An 18,599-nucleotide genomic window follows, 5' to 3' on the forward strand; every position below is an offset into this window, starting at 1 on the left:
AACGAGACACGCTTAGCTGTCAAAAAGGAAGTTTGTCTCAGACTTCCATCTTCAATCAACACAATAGTACATTATGCACAAAACGAGCCACGCTCTGCCCTGTGCCATGCTCTCTTTGTGTTAGGTTGGTATTTGGGGATTTTTTTTAAAATAGATAAGCTAAATAAATTAATACATGAATAAATAAATAGCTGTATGCGCTGGCACACTCCAAAAAGAATTTGGCAAGCTCTGCACATGTAGTTCTCTCTAAAATCTCACTCATAACCTTTCTGGAAAGTTGGCAGCCCTGTTTTATACAATATCCCAACTTTTTCAAGACAGGGGTTTGTAGAGCTGTACATGTGTACCAGTTGTTCCTAATAATACTTTAGTAACAATTTTTGCATTCAATAAACTGTCAAGTGTATCACTAAAAAATGTCTGCAGTGGAAAAATGTGTCTGTAGCATTTTGTTTTTTGCTTCATTTGATACCTAAGGCTTGAATATTAAGAAAAAGAGTATTTATTTACAGTGATAGTCCCCTATGCTTTGCTGCAAACACGGAGTTACCGGTATAAAATTCAGCTATTTTGTTTACCAGCTTGAAACTCCTTACAAAGGCATCAAAATGTTTTGGTCCGAGCTAAAAGAGCCTATAGTACTACATATCCCATAATGCCTCGTTCTCAATGTATTTTCAGACGGTACAAGAAACATCCGGGTCTCTCGCGTTCGTGTTTGGCGACCCGTCGCCATTAGTGCAAGCGCTCACAAACGGATTTATTTTTTGGTCTAATTCTCTAAATATACTCGTTTTCCAGCGTTTGGAAAACATCTACCGCCTTGTTAAGGGCACATTGTTTTCCTTAACAAGTTAAACCCTTAAACTCGGGGGGTCTTGGCCCCGCGTGGCGAGCTTTCGTCCTCTCTTCTAACAGCCTCCATAACTTGAGACGCCAAAATCGTGTCTCTTATTTTTTCTCGGGTTTGTTTTGTTGTCAAGATGTCGCCGTGATGGGGTCTCCGCGTTTGACAGAAATGAATCAGGGCCTTCGTCGCCTGACCCGCACTCATTACAACCCGCTTTCCTCTTCAGTTTTTCTGTTTGATGCTAGAGAGCTCGGCGGCTCTCTGCCCGGAGCTCGGCCTCTGCACTGCTCACCGCTCGGAGACAAACATGGAGAAAAATCCCAACAGCAGCACCAGCACCAAGGTTCCGCCCCGTTCCAGCTCCACAGGCCCTACACCGGGCGAATCTAAACCCAAAACAGGTGAAAATCCTCCACTTTAACCAACAATTATGTCACTCTAAGTTTTTGAAACACAGCGTTTGGTTTGGTGCTCATTGCCCCGTGGCCTGCTGGGGCCTAGCAGTAGCGCAGAGGTTGTTTATCTGATAGGGCTGACGTCGCTGTCAAAACATTTGACCCTCTGAACTGTCAGAGCTGCTGCTAATAATTGCACAGTCGACTCTATATTTGTGCAACCTTTCCATTTTTTTCATGCATCTACATAAAAACATGTTGACCATCATTTTCTGCAGAAATTTAGTTTTATCCCAGCTCGTTGCTTAACCAAAACAACAGTCTGATTAAGTGTTTGGTTTGGAATAAATATTTTTCACTATCTATGTATGTAAAAGATTTTCAAAATCCTGTTGAATTGTCCTCTTACATTTGGGTAGAATCAGTTTTGTTTACTTTTGTAGGGTCTAATGTTGAACTACAAGTTGTTCACAACTTGAAAAACTGGCTTGAAAATGTACAGCCCCAGAGGCTGACCTGGAACAGAATTGGTTAAAAGAATTCATTATTTACTGCAACAGTTGTTATTAGGGATGTGAAATATTGGATTTTTGCTGATGTGTGAAATGCCATATGCTAGTGTTTGCAAATTATTTTTAGCCAATATGGATACTGATATTTAAATGTAGTTAAAACCACAGTCCTTAAAACACACATATTAAAGTTCTAGGATGCAAAAATGAACAAATTTCAGTCCTTAATGCACACTTTTAAGTGTAAGATATGATGATAAATGTCGAAGAAGACTTCAGCTGAAATCGGTTTGTAGATCCAGCCTAAACCTTTACTTTTGTTCGTATGGCCAATATTTACAGCTGATAAAAGAAGATTTTATAGCCAAATTATTGGTTGTAAATACATATTAAAAGAATTGTTATATGCCGATACTCATATTTACTTTTTTAGCTAATATTTACCCTGCCAAAATACATAGATATAGATTATATCGTGCATCCCTTGATGAGATGTCAGGCATGCTTTGGTATAACATTTCTGTTTGTATTCATGTAGCATGTTTTTTCCTTTCTTGAATTTCAGAAGGTAAAAACAATGGAGGCTCGAAGCGCTACAACCGCAAGCGTGAGCCCTCCTTTCCCAAAACAGACACTTTCCCTGGCCCTCGCCGCACCAATTCACAGAAAAGCAAGAATTTTGACAAGAGACCCCCCCAGAGAGGAGGAGGACGACAGTATGGTGTTACAGGTGGAGGACGACGCGAGGAGGTTGGTGCTTTTAGAGGCATTTCTCATCTCATTATTGAAGATTTTGATCTTTGAAGAGAAGCAGGCGCTTGACATTTTCTTGCTCATTTCTGCTCCTCCAGGTAGCAGAGACACGCCGGGCCGAGTTTAGCCCGGCTCAATTTGCTGGACCGAAGAAAATAAGCTTGAACCACCTGCTGAACTTCACCTTTGAACCCCGTGGAGGTAATGGTGGCGTTGGAGATGGAGGCCACTCCTGTTGGGGCCGCCGAAACAAATGGGGCCACAAGCACAAGCCCTTCAACAAGGAGCTTTTTCTGCAGGCCAAGTAAGCAGCCTTTCTGAACATCGAATGACATTATATGAAAAGTCTTCATATGTGGGAGTTAACTTACTTTGTGTGTTTCAGCTGCCAGTTTGTGGTGACTGATGACCAGGACTACAAGGCTCACTTCACTGACCCAGACACTCTGGTTAACTGGGACTGTGTGCAGCAAGTGGTGAGTGCTTCTTCTCTGTTGAGCCACCAGGATGGATATATTAGAAATACAACTCACATTTGAACACGCACTCATTGACAGTCAGTTTGTGTTTGTCTCCAGCGCATCTACAGTCATGAGGTGCCATCTTGTCCTATCTGCCTTTACCCACCTGTGGCAGCCCACATCACCAGATGTGGACACATCTTCTGCTGGCCGTGCATGCTGCACTACCTGTCTCTTAGTGATAAGAGCTGGTCCAAGTGCCCCATCTGCTACGAGGCCGTTCACACCGCTGACCTGAAGAGGTAAATGAGAAATACGCAGATTATAGCTTTACTTAAAAAATATGTAAGAAAGCACGTAGGAATCCACAAGGCGGTCTTTTAATTCACTTTTGTTTGGTGCCATTTTTTTTAGCTGTTTTTCAATCAAGCAATTGTTTTCTTGTTACAGTGTGGTTGCCATGGAGACCAAGCAGTACGTGGTTGGTGATGTCATCACCATGCGTCTGATGCGGAGGGAAAAAGGTGCCCTGGTGGCCATGCCCAGCTCTCAGTGGGTGAAGGTGGAGGAACCTGTTCGCTTTGGAGGTGAGACACAAGAAGACCTTCATTTATGAAAGTGATGAAGAGGATTCATGTGAGGAATTGTAAACTCTGAAGGGACTTCAGGAGGCTTAAAATAATACTTATTAATAGCAACCTCTGCAAGTTGGCCCCAGAGGTACATGTTATCACGTATCATAAAATACTCCATAACATGTTATTATTTTAAGACTCAGAAGAAACAAAGCACAGCCAGAACTTTTAACTGATGTCACTATTTTATCATTTATTTTGTCTGATGCATACAACCGGTGTCATGGTTTAACTGGTGTTGGATTAAGTGGTGACACTCTGTTAAACATTCTACTGTGCTGCCTGTTTGCCAATTCTAATACTTTATCAGTGTCTTTGGAGACCTTAATGCTTGATTTGCTGGGCAACAAATTACATTTCCAGTGATAAATATTAAAAGAGAAATTTAGTGACTTTGCAGAAGCCGGATGGAAACAAAATAAATGGCAGTGGCTCTTCGTTGTGACCCCACCAACACTTTCTGAGCAATCTTAATGTATCTGAAAGCCAAACATTTTCATGGAAACTCCCTAGTTATGAAAAAAAATATGATAGATAAAAAGTAAATATTTTAGTGTCATGTCTTCGTGGGCCCCAGACGATTTTCGTGTCTCAAACTGGTCTGCTGCGTACTGAAGCTTGGAAAAGGCTGCTCTATGCTATTTATATCATCAAGCATTGGTTTATATTTAAGGTAGTGCTCTCTGCCTTAAACATGTTAATCACAATGAGATTAGGGTACGAAAATAACACATAAAGCATTTTAATCGCATTAATTGCATTTGTCATTTTAGGCGCACTGTGGTTAAGCTACAGTAGCAGACTTACAGCTTGATACAACTGACTGTTCTCATTTATTTTAATTTTTTTTTAGCTACTTTCAAGTAGTTCTCTGTCTGTTGTAAGTTCTGTGTCTATGGTTACTTATGGCCTACTCCTTATTTTCTCTGAAAATAAAAGCAAGGTTTTATCCAGACAGGATGTAAAGAACCCTTAGCCCAGGGTTTCCCTAACTTTTCCTGTCAGGCCCTCTTTTGACAGATAAAAATATTTTCAGGCCCCCCTACCTGTCAGTGTACAAGGGGGCACCTTGCGAGCCACTGCCATAGCCTAAGTTGGTACACTTTACTTGAGTAAAAGTATGACGTAACAGTGAACACTTACTTGAGAAAACCTCTTAGCGTAATTGTTTACTGTAACTCTAACACAGAGAAAGCAGCTAAACTAGGACTGATGAAAAGGGCAAATTAGCGTGATATCATGGGATTGTAATGAGTCATTTTGTACATGCATTCCTACAAATTTCTTTAGTTGGCCACACTAAATGATTTTAAGCATGACTTTAGGCCAGATTTTCCCCACATTGGGTGGGGCGTAGAGGCTTATCACAAATTATTTGTCCAAATGATCCCGTCAGTCTGTAGTGTCCATTCAGTTATTTTACTGCTCCTCATCATATGTGAGCTTTCATGACCTCGAATTGTAAAAATCAAACATGTTTGATATTAATGGGAATAGTTCTTTTGACAGCCCTGGATTAAGGATAATAAATTACTGTCTTTTTGAGACAGGAGTGTAAATGAACGATTACCAACTTTTTTTCACCTGCCAGTGTTTATACATTCAAAGAAAACATATAAACAAGATGACCCTTTGAATGATAATTTTTAAGATTCCTGTACTAATCATTTAACCTGTGTTTAAACGTGTTCTCCAGATGCGAGTCTTAGCCCGTACTCCAAGCTGCTGCTGACCTCCCCAGCTCAGGTCCTCAGCCTGCTGGCCGAGGAGAAAGCTGTTCTGAAGGCTCAACTTAGCCAGGAGGAGGACACCCAAGGTTGCTTCATCCAGAGTGCTCTTTGTCTTTTGCAGGTCAGTAAAGTTCCATGGCTAGCTGCATTCATAATTAAGTAATATATGGCATGTAGCAGACAAAAATAAATATACTAAATGTGTGTTAAGATTTTATTAAAGTAAACATGGCTGAAAGAAATATAGAAAATAACTTAAGGTGGCTTTTAAGTTGGATTTTGTTATGTTGCAAAATGCATTGTTCTCCGGTGGGCTTTATGGAATTTGAAACCTACTGACCAAAAATCAATTTATAGATGTAATCTGGTAATTAAACTCTGTTTTTAATTTTTTTAGGAGCGTGAGGAAATGCTGCTGAAGCAGCAGAAAGAAAATGCAGGTGACAGCCTTGACTTCTCCTCTCTGACCCTGGAAGAGCCGCCTTCCCCAGGAGAGGAAGTGGTTACTCACATCAGCAGCACCAAGGTGGGCCTAGTTGTAACACAGCTTGTCAACACTAGGTTTACCGCATACTGTACTGGTGATGTGATTTCAATACTCAGTGTACACGCTATCCTAGAATTGTAGTTTCTTCCCTAACATTTCAAAAAGTGTTGAGTTACGTTCAGTAAATTAGCTGCCTTTTCTTTGTAGCCCGTGCTGCAGTACTCCTCTGCATTTGATGACGAGGTGGAGGAGGTTGCAGAGTCTGAAGAGGTCCCAGAGGACAGAGATGCTGCCGCTGCAGAGCTGCCAGGCCCCCAGGAGGGCATTTTGGAGTCCGTCCTGGAGGAACCTCCAGAGGCTTTGGTGGATGCAGCTCCAGAACCCAGGCCTGATGACGAGGGTCCTGCTAGCCATGCAGAGCCGAGCCGCTCCTCAGCCAACACAGTACATGTACCTTACTACTACTTCTATCAAGGTGTGTAACTCCCTGAAAGGGGGATAACCTGTGAGATTTCACAAACAAAATCAGTCAGAGTTGATTATTAACTAAGGCCCAGCTTGGACGTTGCAATGTGAGTGTTACTTTAAGGTTTTTGTGTAATTCATTCTATAAGACATTTTTGAAGCACCTTATTTTCCGTCCTGAAACTTCATAGGTATGCTGGGATAAGCCAGTAGTCACATTTTAACAACTTTTCTCCTTTATTAGATCATCATCACATTTTTAAAATGATCTGTTTATTTTAGGGCTTTAATGCATTTATTTGGATAGGGCAGTGGTTATATACCTCTGTTTATATGCATATACAAGCATAACTACAAAGCAAAAAGTGCCACATAACCATTAATTTAAAGAACATTTTGGTATACTGCTTTGTAAATTAACCTTGTTGAGTGCTGGTTTAATTAAAAGATGTACTGTAGATATAGTCACCAAGTGACCAGCAAAGATGGGCAGTGTGGTTCAAGGCTGATTGGTTATGGGATTATAGGTTCATGTGTACTAGGTGGAGAGCTCAGCCTTTACGTAGCAGCATTGCAAAAGCAGATCGCACTGGAAAGAGCTGCACAGAAACTGCACATTGTGGACTTTGCTGAATGCAGTGAAATTGTCTCACTGGTTTTAGCTTGTCAAAATTTTCCATACTTTGATACCACATGCTTTAAATGATTAAAGTATCTGTTGTTTTTACATTTGATTGTATGGAGAAAAAGTAAATTGCACACAGTGAGGGGACATCAAATAAGAGCAAGTGCCGATGTCCTGTTGCTAAAACTGAGCTTTGACATGAAGAGATGTTATTTCCTGATTGTTTCACAGTGGTTACACTCTAAGGAAGTTTGAATCAGATGTGAGATTGAAGGATTTCTTTGACTAATGGTGAAGGCATGCCTCTCTGCGTTTGAGTGTATTTTAAAGATGCATGGGTGAACATTAGTGTCTATTACAGACAGATTGAGAGCAGAGGAGAGAGCTGGCGACATCTGCTGGTCCATAGAGTTTCTCTTTATTTGCAGACTGACAGCCCTGCATAAGAAATCCCCATAGATGAACACATTTATGACAATGTGTAAAACAATAAAATTACTCAGTAGCAATTAATGCATAGTAGAATGAACCTGAATATGAGGGGGATGGAGGAGGTGAAGCTGGCAACAGCTGATCGCAACTTGGAGTATGACTTTTGGGAACTAACACTGATGATGAAGTTTGCTTTGTCAATTTTAGATAGAACGAACTAATTATTTTTGCTCATATTGTAAATGTGATGTCATTTGCTTTATTGAAGGCATTATCATTTTTATTTCCCTCATTTTGATTAAGGAATACATACATAAAACAGGAAAAGAAAGATTTTGGTTCACCATTATAAAAAAATTGACACTTGAATGTTTGCATAATGTGCATAAAATGTCTGCCACTGCAAAATAAATTTATATTTTATTTCAAGTTAAAGAAATATTACAACTTGTGCTATTTGTAAATTGCAGCAGGCATTATTGCAATTTAATCTAATTTGCTATTAATTGCCCAGCCCTAATAAAACCCAACATTCAAAAAATGACCCAGATATGGAAAAAATACAGTGTGCAGAATTACTGTAGACACCTCTTCTAGTTTATTGATGATAATTAAGAGGATATAAGATAAGAAATCCCTTTATTAGTGCCAAAAGGGGAAGTTTCAAATTTTACAGCAGCAAGATCGGTGTAAACAAAGCATGCAATTAGACACATAGAACAATAGATAGAGGAAGAAAAGCATGCAGTTAGGACAATAAATAAATACAAAATAGGAAATTTAAAAATGTAACTTACAAATTGAAAAAAAAAAACAGAAAAATTATAAATAGTATTTACAGCGGTTTTGTGCATGTTGAATGTATAACAGATTGGACATGGTGGAGATATTTTTACGTACACCTATATGCGCACACAATATATACAAATATGTGTACAGATTATGCATATAAATATGGTTTATTGCCTTGATTCCCAACCTGGGGTCTGGGACCCCCCAGGGGGGGCTCCAGAGATTTTTGGGGGGGGGGCAAGGCTTTGTCTGCTCTGAGGCTGCCAAAAATAGTTTTGCAAATATTGACTAAAAGCATGATAAAGCAGTTATAAAGTAGTTCATACAAATTTCTTTTGTTAAGAAAAGTATGCATGTACCTTTTTTTTAGGGTTTTGTCAATGGAACAGCTAAAATTTATGTTGATTTTTGGCAGCAATGTGTCACTTTTTCTTCTCTCTTGGGTCTTAGGGGGGCTCCGCTTTTCTGAGGAGCATGTAGGGGGGGCTCCAAGGAAAAATGTTTGGGAAAAACTGGTTTATTGCACAGGGATTATTTGGAATGTTTGATTTTAGGTGAGCTCTGCAAATTTTTATTGGAAGATGTTATTTATTTTTGGCTTTTATTGCTATATACATTAGTTAAATGTTGGTATGTGTTCACTGTTAAGTGAATCTTTCTTATGAGCAGGTTGGAAATTAAAAAAAAAAAAAAAAAAATACTAAGTTAAACTGGGTGTCCCCTTTCCAGAAGGTAATTTTATGTTGCTCCGATTTCGAATACCTGTATCATTTGATTGTAGCTGATTCATATTTACGTTCAGAATGCTGGTATGGTGACATTTCTACACTCCTTTTCCACCTCTCTGATCCATTTCAAGCAAGTCATGGAACAAATAGTCTTAAACTGTTAATCAAAAACTGACAAATCATTTTGATTATTGCAGATCAAAATGAGTAACATAGGAGTCAACACAGCTAGAAAAAGAGCGCTAGGTATTTTAGTTTGTGAAGCATGCAACTTGCTGATCCTGGCTGTATCAACCCCAGGCTTTAGTCCTGCCTTTGCCCCTGTATATATCACATTTAGCCTCCAGTATCTCAAATCTATATTCCCTGTATATTTTTATGATCATACAAAATATGCAATGAAGATCTTGTACATTTAGCTGTAGAAACAAGCTGTCTTTACTCTGCTTGTTTAATCATCAGTATTAACTAACACTTTCATTGTCATTATCCTTTCCTCCCCCTCTCTTATCTCTTCCTCCAGCTGAGGACTGCCAGCAGATGTTCCTGCATCCCGTGAATGTACGCTGTCTGTTACGTGAATACGGCAGCCTGGAGGCCAGTCCCGATTCCATCACTGCAACAGTGGTGGAGATAGAGGGACACACAGTCACCGAGGTCAGTAAAATGATCATACACTTGTCAGAAAATTACCCAACTTGAGTAATCACCTGTCTTAAACGAGCTCTAACCTGTCTAAGTTAAGTTATTGCTTAGACTCATTTGCATGCATGTCATTCTTGTAGGAGATCCGCCGTCGGCATCGCTACCTGGCTCACCTGCCGCTCACATGCGAGTTCAGCATCTGTGAGTTAGCTCTGCAGCCGCCAATCCTGTCCAAAGAGACTCTGGACACCTTTGCCGGTGAGAGCACTTTACCTGTTTTCAGGATGTGAATTGAGGAAGGAGAGTTCATAGATTGAAGTTGTTTTTTTCCTTCCTACTAGATGACTTGGAGAAGAGAAAGCGCCTGAGGCAGAAAAAGGTGAGGGAGGAGAAGCGCAGAGAGCGGCGGATTGAGATAGAGGAGAACAAGAAACAGGGTAAATGTAAGTACGACTGAAAGGTTAAAACTCAACCAGAATAATAAAAACAAATCAAAGATATCAGTCATGATTTTATTTGTCTCAATCCCCCAGATCCTGAGGTGCACATTGGATTAGAGAACCTTCATCATTTCCCAGCATTCGGATCTCCGCCTCACAACAGCAGCCCTCCAGTTCAGCCTGATTTCATATTTAACCCCCCCTCACCCCTGAGCAGCAGCCCTTCCACTGGTAAGAACAGCTCCTAACTCCATTAGTGTTTTGTAAATGTAATCTGTGGTTGCTTATAGCTTTTAAGTGATGTTAGTTAATCTTTCCTTCTGTTGTTTCAGGTGGGATGACATTCCCCAGTCTGAATGGGCAATGCTCTTCACCCATTGTGGGTAGTGTGGAGGAAGACTCCCACTGCATGTCCTTTGCACAGGTGTGTAAGGCATACAAAAGCCAAAAGTGTAATAGTCCAAAAGTGAAGAGGTCTGATCATAGTTCATAACTTTATACCCGGGGAAGTCTGACGCTAACTGTGATCTTTACAGATGCTAAGAGATGGGAAAGCCAGAGTTGATGCTGGGCCCAGGATCACTCCAAAGAAAGGTAAGGGGCAAGATTAGGAGAGCTGCTATTTAATATCAACATTTTAACTATTTAACCCTTTAACTCCTGAGCCTCTGGACACGTTCTTTTTTAAACTTTAAATGGCACAGAAGGTGTCTTGTAAGTGCTTTTGCCCATTATTCCAGAGTACTTTAATATCTGGCAGTTGTGTACAATGTACTGCATGTTTAAAAAGTGTTTTTTTTAACTGTTTAAATTAAAACTGAGTTTCTGGGCTCTTTTCTTATTTTAACCATAAAAGGCCCAGAAAATGTCCTGTGAGTACGTGCTTTTGCCCATTCTTCCACAATACTTAGAACTTTTAATATATGGCAGTTATTTACATATTACTGCATATTAAGTGTTTTAACAGTTTAAAATGAAGAAACACATAAAACAGGGGAACTTCATGCTAGAATCTTAGTGGGAAAAGGGAGGATTACAGAAATAACCGCATGCTGGCTGTAAAGCACAGTGTCTTAGCTTTCAGAAACTGTTTGAATTTTTCCGATAGCACAAACGGTCATGCAATTATGGTCATGTAAAGTGTGCTTCAACAGCGCGTCGACAACGACGCGCCAGAAGTAAAAGGGTTAACAAACTGTTTATGAAAAGGGCTAGAAGGGCACAATTGTTGTGTGGTGGTTGATGCTCAGCTGCAAATGTCAGCCTGAAATCAATCAATCTTTATTTTAATGATAATAAATATAATATAGTGCCATAGCCTGAGGGACAACCAATCAGTCTCTTCCCAACGAATACAATGAGTTTTATTTATTTATTATTTTTTCATTTCTTTTTTTTTTTATTATTATTATTTATTTTTATTTCTATTACTTTTCAGTCTTATTGTTTTATCTAATTAATCAGATTTATTTCATTATACACTGATTATTTGTGGAATTATTTAATTTGCAAATTTTTGTTATGTTTAAATATTTAATGTTTTTTTTTTTTTTTTTTTTTTTTTTTTAAAATGATTTGGCAGTAACTGATCTGTTCATGCCAATAAAGCAAATTGAGGGGTGCGCCATGTATGCAGTCGACCTGGGTTCGAATCCGTGGCACTATTTCCTGCATGTCTCTCCCCGCTCTCTTCCCTGTTTCCAACTCTATCCACTGTCCTATCAAATAAAGGCAAAAAGGCCGAATTGATAAATAATGATTGTAAAATTCAGGGCAGATAGCTATGTTTGAAGTAACAATTTAGCTGTTGTCTGATGCTGATATTTTTCATCACTTATTTTGCTTTAACACTCATGAAAAGAGAACAGAGTTCTTCCAACAGATCAGATCTTCTTCCCGATAATAAATCCCCTCTCTAAATTAGCTGTTAGGTGTGCTTAATTCCAGCATTTAAATGAATGGGCACAGCAGACGCTGCTACCGACGTTGATTTATATTTGTGGATGGCTGATGTTTGTGAAAAGGGCAAATATCAGCTAATACCGATAAACCAATGCAGCAAAGGGCCACAGGTCAGATTCAAACCCGAGCCGCCTGCGTACACGGGGCTTGCCTTAAACCACTCCACCATCTGCGCGCCCTGAAAGTTCATACATGACGGAGTTTGCGCTCTACTTCCATTTAAGGTGTTGCACCAGCTGAGATAGTTTCAATGTAAGCTTAAGTTATAACTTAAATCTTAGGTGTAAAGTCCTCTGTAGAATATGGCTGTCATGGTGATAGTGCTGAGAGACTGGATAACCAGGAGAAGACGTAGTGCATTCTCCATCATCAGTCACACTGTTGTTTTCCATGAGTAGAGATAAATTCTGCTGTTATCTCTTGTCATTAGTGATCTCACCACTCGATGTCAGTGTTGTTATACTGGATCCAAAGTTTGGGCTGTAGACTATAATGATCACCAATGCAATATGTCTTGTCATATTTTTCATCCCTACTGGATGCTGTTTGAGGATCAGCAGCAGTTAGCACAAGTTATTTTTAGCTGTTAGCATCTGTAGAAAACACTGGGTTAAAAAAATGCTTTTCAGTGATTGGTTAAATTAAGTTTAAAAAATGTCATATCTGCAATGATATTTTGGTTGATATTAGAGCATTATTACTGTAAATGTATTTTATTGTCAGCTGCATGTCAAATAACCTAAAAAAATAGTTCCATTTAAACCAGGAAACAAATAACACTATTATGCAGTGTTTATGCAGAAGTGATTGTTTGGTTACATGGCCTTTTGCTGAATCAAGGTTTGTTTGTCACACAGTCTTGTTTTAAATGTCTCTTTCCGCCTACAAATCCATCTCTACATTTATAGACTGATCTTTTCTTGCATATGCATGTGTCAGTTGGTAGAAGTAGGATATTAAGAAAGGTATGTGGCTCATTACTGTGTTTTTCCTGCTAAACCTGTTTTTATGACTTCCAAGCCGTGTTACCCCTGAAGGCTTCCTGACGTCACTGTGTGTCTTGTGCTGTGCAGATACGCTGCTGGCTCCTCCGGCAGCAGACAGTGATGGAGAGAGCGACGGGTCTGACCGTGTCCCTGTGCCCAGCTTCCAAAACTCCTTCAGTCAGGCCATCGAAAAGGCACTTCTGCAGCTGGATAATGGTCCAGCTGCTCCTCCACAACCTGTGGTTGAACCAGGTGTGGAATCTATGGGTTCTTTCTTTCAATTAGAATTTATTTCTAAACTTATTCTGAAGCCAAAGCAATGCTCTTAATTAATACTGGTGTCTTCTCTTTCAGATGAGAAAGGCGGAAAGAAGAAAAAGAAAAAACAGAAGCTTCTGTTTAGCACATCCATGGTTCACACAAAGTAGACAACACTGAAGTTCATTCACAATCCGTTTCTTTACTTAAACTTCCTATTTCTCTTGTTTTTACTTCCATGCAGAGCTCTCAGAACTACGCTATGGAAATAGGCTTCAAAAATTAGCCAGTGTTCATGTTAGGTGTTATTGTTGCTCAGCAGGCGTCATCCCCCTTATTGTTGGCAGTTTAATTTGCATTTTATTTACAGCTAGGTCAAAGCGTTGCAGGAAATCCTGGACACACAGATGGGAACATTTTGTTCTGATGCTAAGCAAAGTAAGGGATAATGTGGGACTGTTAAATTGTGTTTGCTTGAGGCTTTTTATGGCTTTCAGATAGCTTACTTGCATCAAAAGAGGTTGCTGTTGGGTGTCTTCCTTTCCTGAATTTATCCCTGGGAGCTGCATCAAGGTTCCCTGAGTAGTAATGGGTAAGATAAATCTGTGGTGCTTTATGTTAGAACAGCAGTCAGCCAGCTGCAGGCAAGTGCACCCAAAATCTTTCCAGGATACTCAGTGCCCTGAAATTCTGAATCTGAAATCTCAGTTTAGAAAAAAAGAGGAAATATTTATGATTTTTTATGTGTTAGTGCCAGCATTTAAAACAGGATACATTTGGGGGGGTTGCTGCTTTGATATAACTGCCCTAGTTTTTTGTAACAACACAAATACAAAATGTGCTAATTCCATAGTGAGGAAGCGAAAACAGTATTAAAGGAGATTAGGTCCGTTGGTCCAACAAAGATCCAGTATATTCTGCCTGGTTTAACCATAAATACGCACTTTCTTCTCATTCATCTTCTCCTCTGTGTCACCTTCTGTTGTAGAAAATTTACTAACTTTTAACATTACAGCCCCGTTTATTTTCAGTGTTGGCAAGGTGTGAAGCTTTAGAGATAAGCTGATATTAAAGAATGCTGGTGAAACCTGCAGAGAAAAGTGGATTTAAAATGTTATTTTGTTGGAGGGTTCTTTAATTCACCTTTATTTTGAGCAAGTTTAGACTAGTGATCATAACTAGTCTGATGAAATGAATAAACAAATATGCACAATCAAGAGACTGGCTGTTTGATTCTTGATTTAACTACTGCCAGAGACAATAAAAGATCATGGGTTAGTAAGGTCAAACACGAGAAGTCTCTATCCAATTAGGACTTTGGCTGCCATCTGTCTACAGTTTATATTTTTCCTCACCAGGAGGCAGCCTTGACAATCGTCAAGTGCAGCACAGTTCTTAGTTTCTTAGAAGTTATTTCAGCCCCATAGTCTACCCTATACACTAAGTACCTGCTTACCAGGAAAAAGCAGGGTCAGGAAGTGTAAAAACATAAGTTTATGGAGTATCAAAGGACCTGGGTCTTTCCTGACCTTAAATCAGAGTCTAGCTTCCGGTAGGTATGTGCTAAAGTTTTTATTCCATTAAAATCTTCAAGACACAAGCCAAGAGTGTGTTTTACCTGAGAAATGACCAATTAACCCTTCATGGCTTGTGTGGGATAATCCTGTAGTCAGTGTCGTTACCAAGCTCAGATGAGTCAAGTTATCCACATTCAGAAAAACAGACCGGAAGTCGGGGTGTATTTTCTCAGCAGCGATTTTGCATTGAGCTAAAGGAGTCGACGTTTTTCGAGACTTCAATACTTGTCGATATTAGTTGTGATTAAACGACACATCTTCTATTTTAACACTGACAATGTCGGAATCCCAAAGTTTTAAAAACTGCCGGAAATGTGTAAAAAATCGTGGTAAAATGTAATCTCAGGGAACTCGCGAGCTTGTTTCTCGAAAACTGGTCAGTTTTGTAATCTCCAAAGCTAAGCTGTGTCTCCATAAATTCACGACTAAAGAATTTAATAAACAGGCTTTAATTTTTTAATATCGTGACTTCATGACATAAAAGATCCCTTCCAAAATGTATGTCTGCATTTATTCGTTTGCGTGGTCGTTTGTTTATTATTTTAATGTTTTCTTTTTTTTTTTGTAAAAACCCATCAATAACTGTCGGCACTTACCTTCACTCACTCTATAAGCATGCAATTTCTGATTATTGAAATAAACTGCCCAATACTGGATGCCTGTGACCAGTGGTGATATTCGGATCAGACCCAGGGTTGCAGACCCTCACTACATTGTGGAAAATGTTCAACCCTATGAAATACCAGTAATTACATTAAATAAGTATTTCGCTAATACCTATTTTACTAACTGTTGAGTTATATCCTAATGCAATACTTCTACCAACAAAGATTTTAATCTAGGACTTTACGTTGTTTTATCGTTACCCTTTATATAGTAACATATACGTGGCCATTTACCAATATTTGCTGTTAAGTTAAGGGCCTAAAAATAAATATTGTCTCATCAAATAACATGACTTCTGGATTTTTCTGCCATTTATTAAGGACGGAATGAATTTTGCGCCGCATCGCTTTCTGCTCGCTTTATTTTGAAAGTCCTCACCGGAAGACCAATGTAACGTTGGTGACGTTGACAGTGGTGCGGGGGGCTAACCAGTCAGGCGGCTTGTTCAGCGCTGTCTAGTCTAGCCTGTCAACAACACTGCAACCTGAGACGGGATAGCCAGCCAGTTGGCTAGCTAAGTAAACCTGCTAAGTTAGCTACTCCGCTAGCCCACGTATTAACGAACTGTCACGACTCGAGTACTAACCGTTTACACTGGCTTTAATTTTTGTTTCGAAGTCGTTTCGACAGGGAAAAAGCTCAAACTGACTTTCCTGTTTGGTAAGTTGTCTCCGTTTGGTATCAAACAGCTCAGCGAAAGACAGGTTCAGTCAGTGTTTCCATTTTGGAGTTCAGCTTCTTGAGTTGTTAGCTAACCGTTGCTAACGAGCAAGCTGATGATGCCTTCATTTTAAACCTCTTTTTAAAACTAGTAGTTTGACAGTTTGAGCAGCTGAATACACCGTAGTCATTCATTCTAGTTAATAGTTATGAGCATACTTCTGTTCAAAGTAGGTAAACCCAGTCTTTTGCTAAATTGGACCGGGCACCGTCCTCGATGTGAGGTGGTTTAGGTGAGCAGGCAGGAGAGGAGGAAGAGGTAGCACTTGTTGCAAAGACAAGAATGGACCAGACTGAAAGTAAGCCAAAAGCTATTGTAGAAACTATTAAACTCAAGGTAGCGTAGATTATAGGAAAAAACCAAGCCACTGATAAATATTTTATTCAGCTGAATCACTTTAAAGGGATGTTTTAATAGAATAAATAAATGTGTTGATGTTTTGTTCCGGGATCTATTTAAGATTTAAAAGGTTTCGAACATGTATTTGTGTCTTTTCTTGTCTGTGACCTCATTATAAATATTCTTTAACATGGAAAATAGACCTTAATACATTCTTATGCCCGAGCATGTTCTTTTTATTTAGACTTTTTCCTTTTTCCAGAGAGGTTAAAATCAGTTCAGTCCTCTTGCATCACAACAGCCCACCTAGATTATATTATTTGCTATTTTTTAAATAGTAATTCATGCTAAAGAGCGCTAAAAAAAACCCACAGGGCTGACAGCAGAAAGTCTTAATTATATAATTAGTTGTTGCACACGTTTGCATACTTGTGGGTTGTATTCAAGCTTTCAGGAACACTATTTAAGAACTCACTGCTTTCAGCTTTTAATAGAGGACATGTGATGTTTTGTTAATAAGAAGTTTTCCTCTGTATAACTGGCTTAACCAGGTTACTGGTTTGATACACAAAACAAACGCTCAGCTGGTTTACCCTGTGCCCTACTCTTGGTCTGTAATTAGTTCCAACCAAAATTGCAAAAGTGTGCATGTGATTTTCCCAGATTTGATAGACTTCTGAGCTGTTGTGTTTTGTTGTTATAACAATGAGGCTCATGCAAAATACTTGAATGTCTATGGCTATATAAGGCAGACACTTTCCTAATCCCTACTGTGCAGCCTGACCCACCATCACTGAATATTTAGCATTCCTTCTTTGCGAAGGCGTTTCCTGTCAACATCCAAAGTTCAAGTTCTCAAACTTTTAAATCTGTTTCAGCCGGGCACAATTCTACAGATTTTCTCAGTATTATTCTGTTGCACTTTCTTTCCCTTTAATATGTGTGATGCAGTGAATTCAGAGAAGAAAGGGGCTGATGTTTGTAAAATGACATGCACTGAAGATGGGCAGACAGATAGAGGAATGGCTCCTGCAGCGAAGGAGTGCAAATGTTTTCGGTTTCAGTGTTGCCAGATTGAATTTACATAGGTATACTTAGTAGTGAGTGTGTGACAGCGTGTGTGTAGGTATCGATGGGGAATGCAAATCTAGAAGAGAAAGATGTAAACATATATCTGCCACAATCAGTTAATGACTTTCCTCTTGCTTTTTTTCCTGTCTGGACTTATGTCATCAGTTAGAACGCATGTTTGGGTGTGACTTTGTGTGCTCAAGTCTGTGTTGGAGTAAACACGAACGTCTGTTTGCTTCAGTATGGAGGCGTGCAAACACTGCAGTGAGGAAGCATTCACACAGCCCCGAGTAGCTCTGCTGTGATTTTGTCTACCACAGCAGTCTTGTCAAGTGAAAAGCTTGTGTGCTTTCTTACTTAGGCTCCTTCAACTCCCTCCTCCTGTGTGATATGACATCGCTCCTCGGTTACAACAAAACCCAGAGCTCTACAGCAGACGGTTGACATCTGGTCAGGTAAGATATGCCAGTATTATTCGCAGCCATGTGATCAAGCATGTCATTTTTTTTTACTGAAAGGACTGCTGCTTTTCTTTGCAGTGTATATCTGCACAGCAACATGTGGAAAGCATTATCAGTGGTGAAAAAAGGAGCCTCTTAAAGGGCTAACACAGCAGTGTTTGAGTTAAATGTTTTCTATCTTCATTCTCATTACGAGAAACACTGATTAAACCGATCCTTGTCATAGCATGCCAGAAGAAAAGAGATAACGGGTTATCTCAAATTATTACTTTGTCTCCCATAGAGTGGAGGGTAAGTTTAAGATAAACATATGAAAGTTCATCAGGGGAGGAGCTAAAATTGAAATGGCAGTCTGGTGTGTGGTTGCAGTGGAATCCCCATTCACTCTCTAAGCCTGATTTGCCTGTGTAACAACATGAAAAGAAAACAATGACATTGTACAGTTGTGCAACCCCTCCCCTGTCTCAGGATCCACCTTAAAGGTACACAGTCCAGATTGTTACCACTCAGTCAGCTTAATTATGCAACATTTAAACCGTTTAGGTGTTTTTAGTAGATTAGATTTAGTTATATCACAAATAAGAAATTGGCTTTCAAAATCTTTC

General features: G+C 39.4%; 2 protein-coding genes across 2 annotated transcripts in view; both read left to right on the forward strand.

Annotated features, from left to right (window-relative positions):
- Positions 1 to 699: 699 nt before the first annotated feature.
- On the forward strand, positions 700 to 14,376 carry rnf10 (ring finger protein 10). Its single transcript, XM_041787317.1, has 17 exons — positions 700 to 1,254; positions 2,326 to 2,510; positions 2,612 to 2,817; positions 2,899 to 2,989; positions 3,092 to 3,276; positions 3,425 to 3,561; positions 5,306 to 5,460; positions 5,737 to 5,865; positions 6,034 to 6,301; positions 9,392 to 9,525; positions 9,654 to 9,771; positions 9,855 to 9,956; positions 10,047 to 10,184; positions 10,286 to 10,377; positions 10,490 to 10,547; positions 12,989 to 13,153; positions 13,256 to 14,376. Exons 1-17 carry the CDS (start codon positions 1,092 to 1,094, stop codon positions 13,327 to 13,329), a joined length of 2,400 nt encoding a protein of 799 aa, XP_041643251.1. The 5' UTR covers positions 700 to 1,091; the 3' UTR covers positions 13,330 to 14,376.
- Positions 14,377 to 15,874: 1,498 nt separating this feature from the next.
- The window catches only part of LOC121509610 (calponin homology domain-containing protein DDB_G0272472-like), a 51,235-nt gene continuing 48,510 nt past the window's right edge, over positions 15,875 to 18,599 (forward strand). Inside the window, exons 1-2 of the mRNA XM_041787102.1 lie at positions 15,875 to 16,062; positions 17,895 to 17,988. The gene's annotated coding sequence lies outside the window, so the exon portion shown is untranslated. The remainder of the gene's footprint in view (positions 16,063 to 17,894; positions 17,989 to 18,599) is intronic.

This window comes from Cheilinus undulatus, linkage group 5 (genome assembly GCF_018320785.1).
Source record: "Cheilinus undulatus linkage group 5, ASM1832078v1, whole genome shotgun sequence".
In the NCBI taxonomy this organism is placed as follows: Eukaryota; Metazoa; Chordata; class Actinopteri; order Labriformes; family Labridae; genus Cheilinus; species Cheilinus undulatus.

Excerpts from the sequence above, each read along its gene's own strand:
- rnf10 (XM_041787317.1), top strand. The coding sequence starts at position 1,092 with ATGCTAGAGAGCTCGGCGGCTCTCTGCCCGGAGCTCGGCCTCTGCACT. Across the intron at positions 2,990-3,091 it reads GGGACTGTGTGCAGCAAGTG|CGCATCTACAGTCATGAGGT; the intron begins GTGAGTGCTTCT and ends GTTTGTCTCCAG. Across the intron at positions 6,302-9,391 it reads TTACTACTACTTCTATCAAG|CTGAGGACTGCCAGCAGATG; the intron begins GTGTGTAACTCC and ends CTCTTCCTCCAG.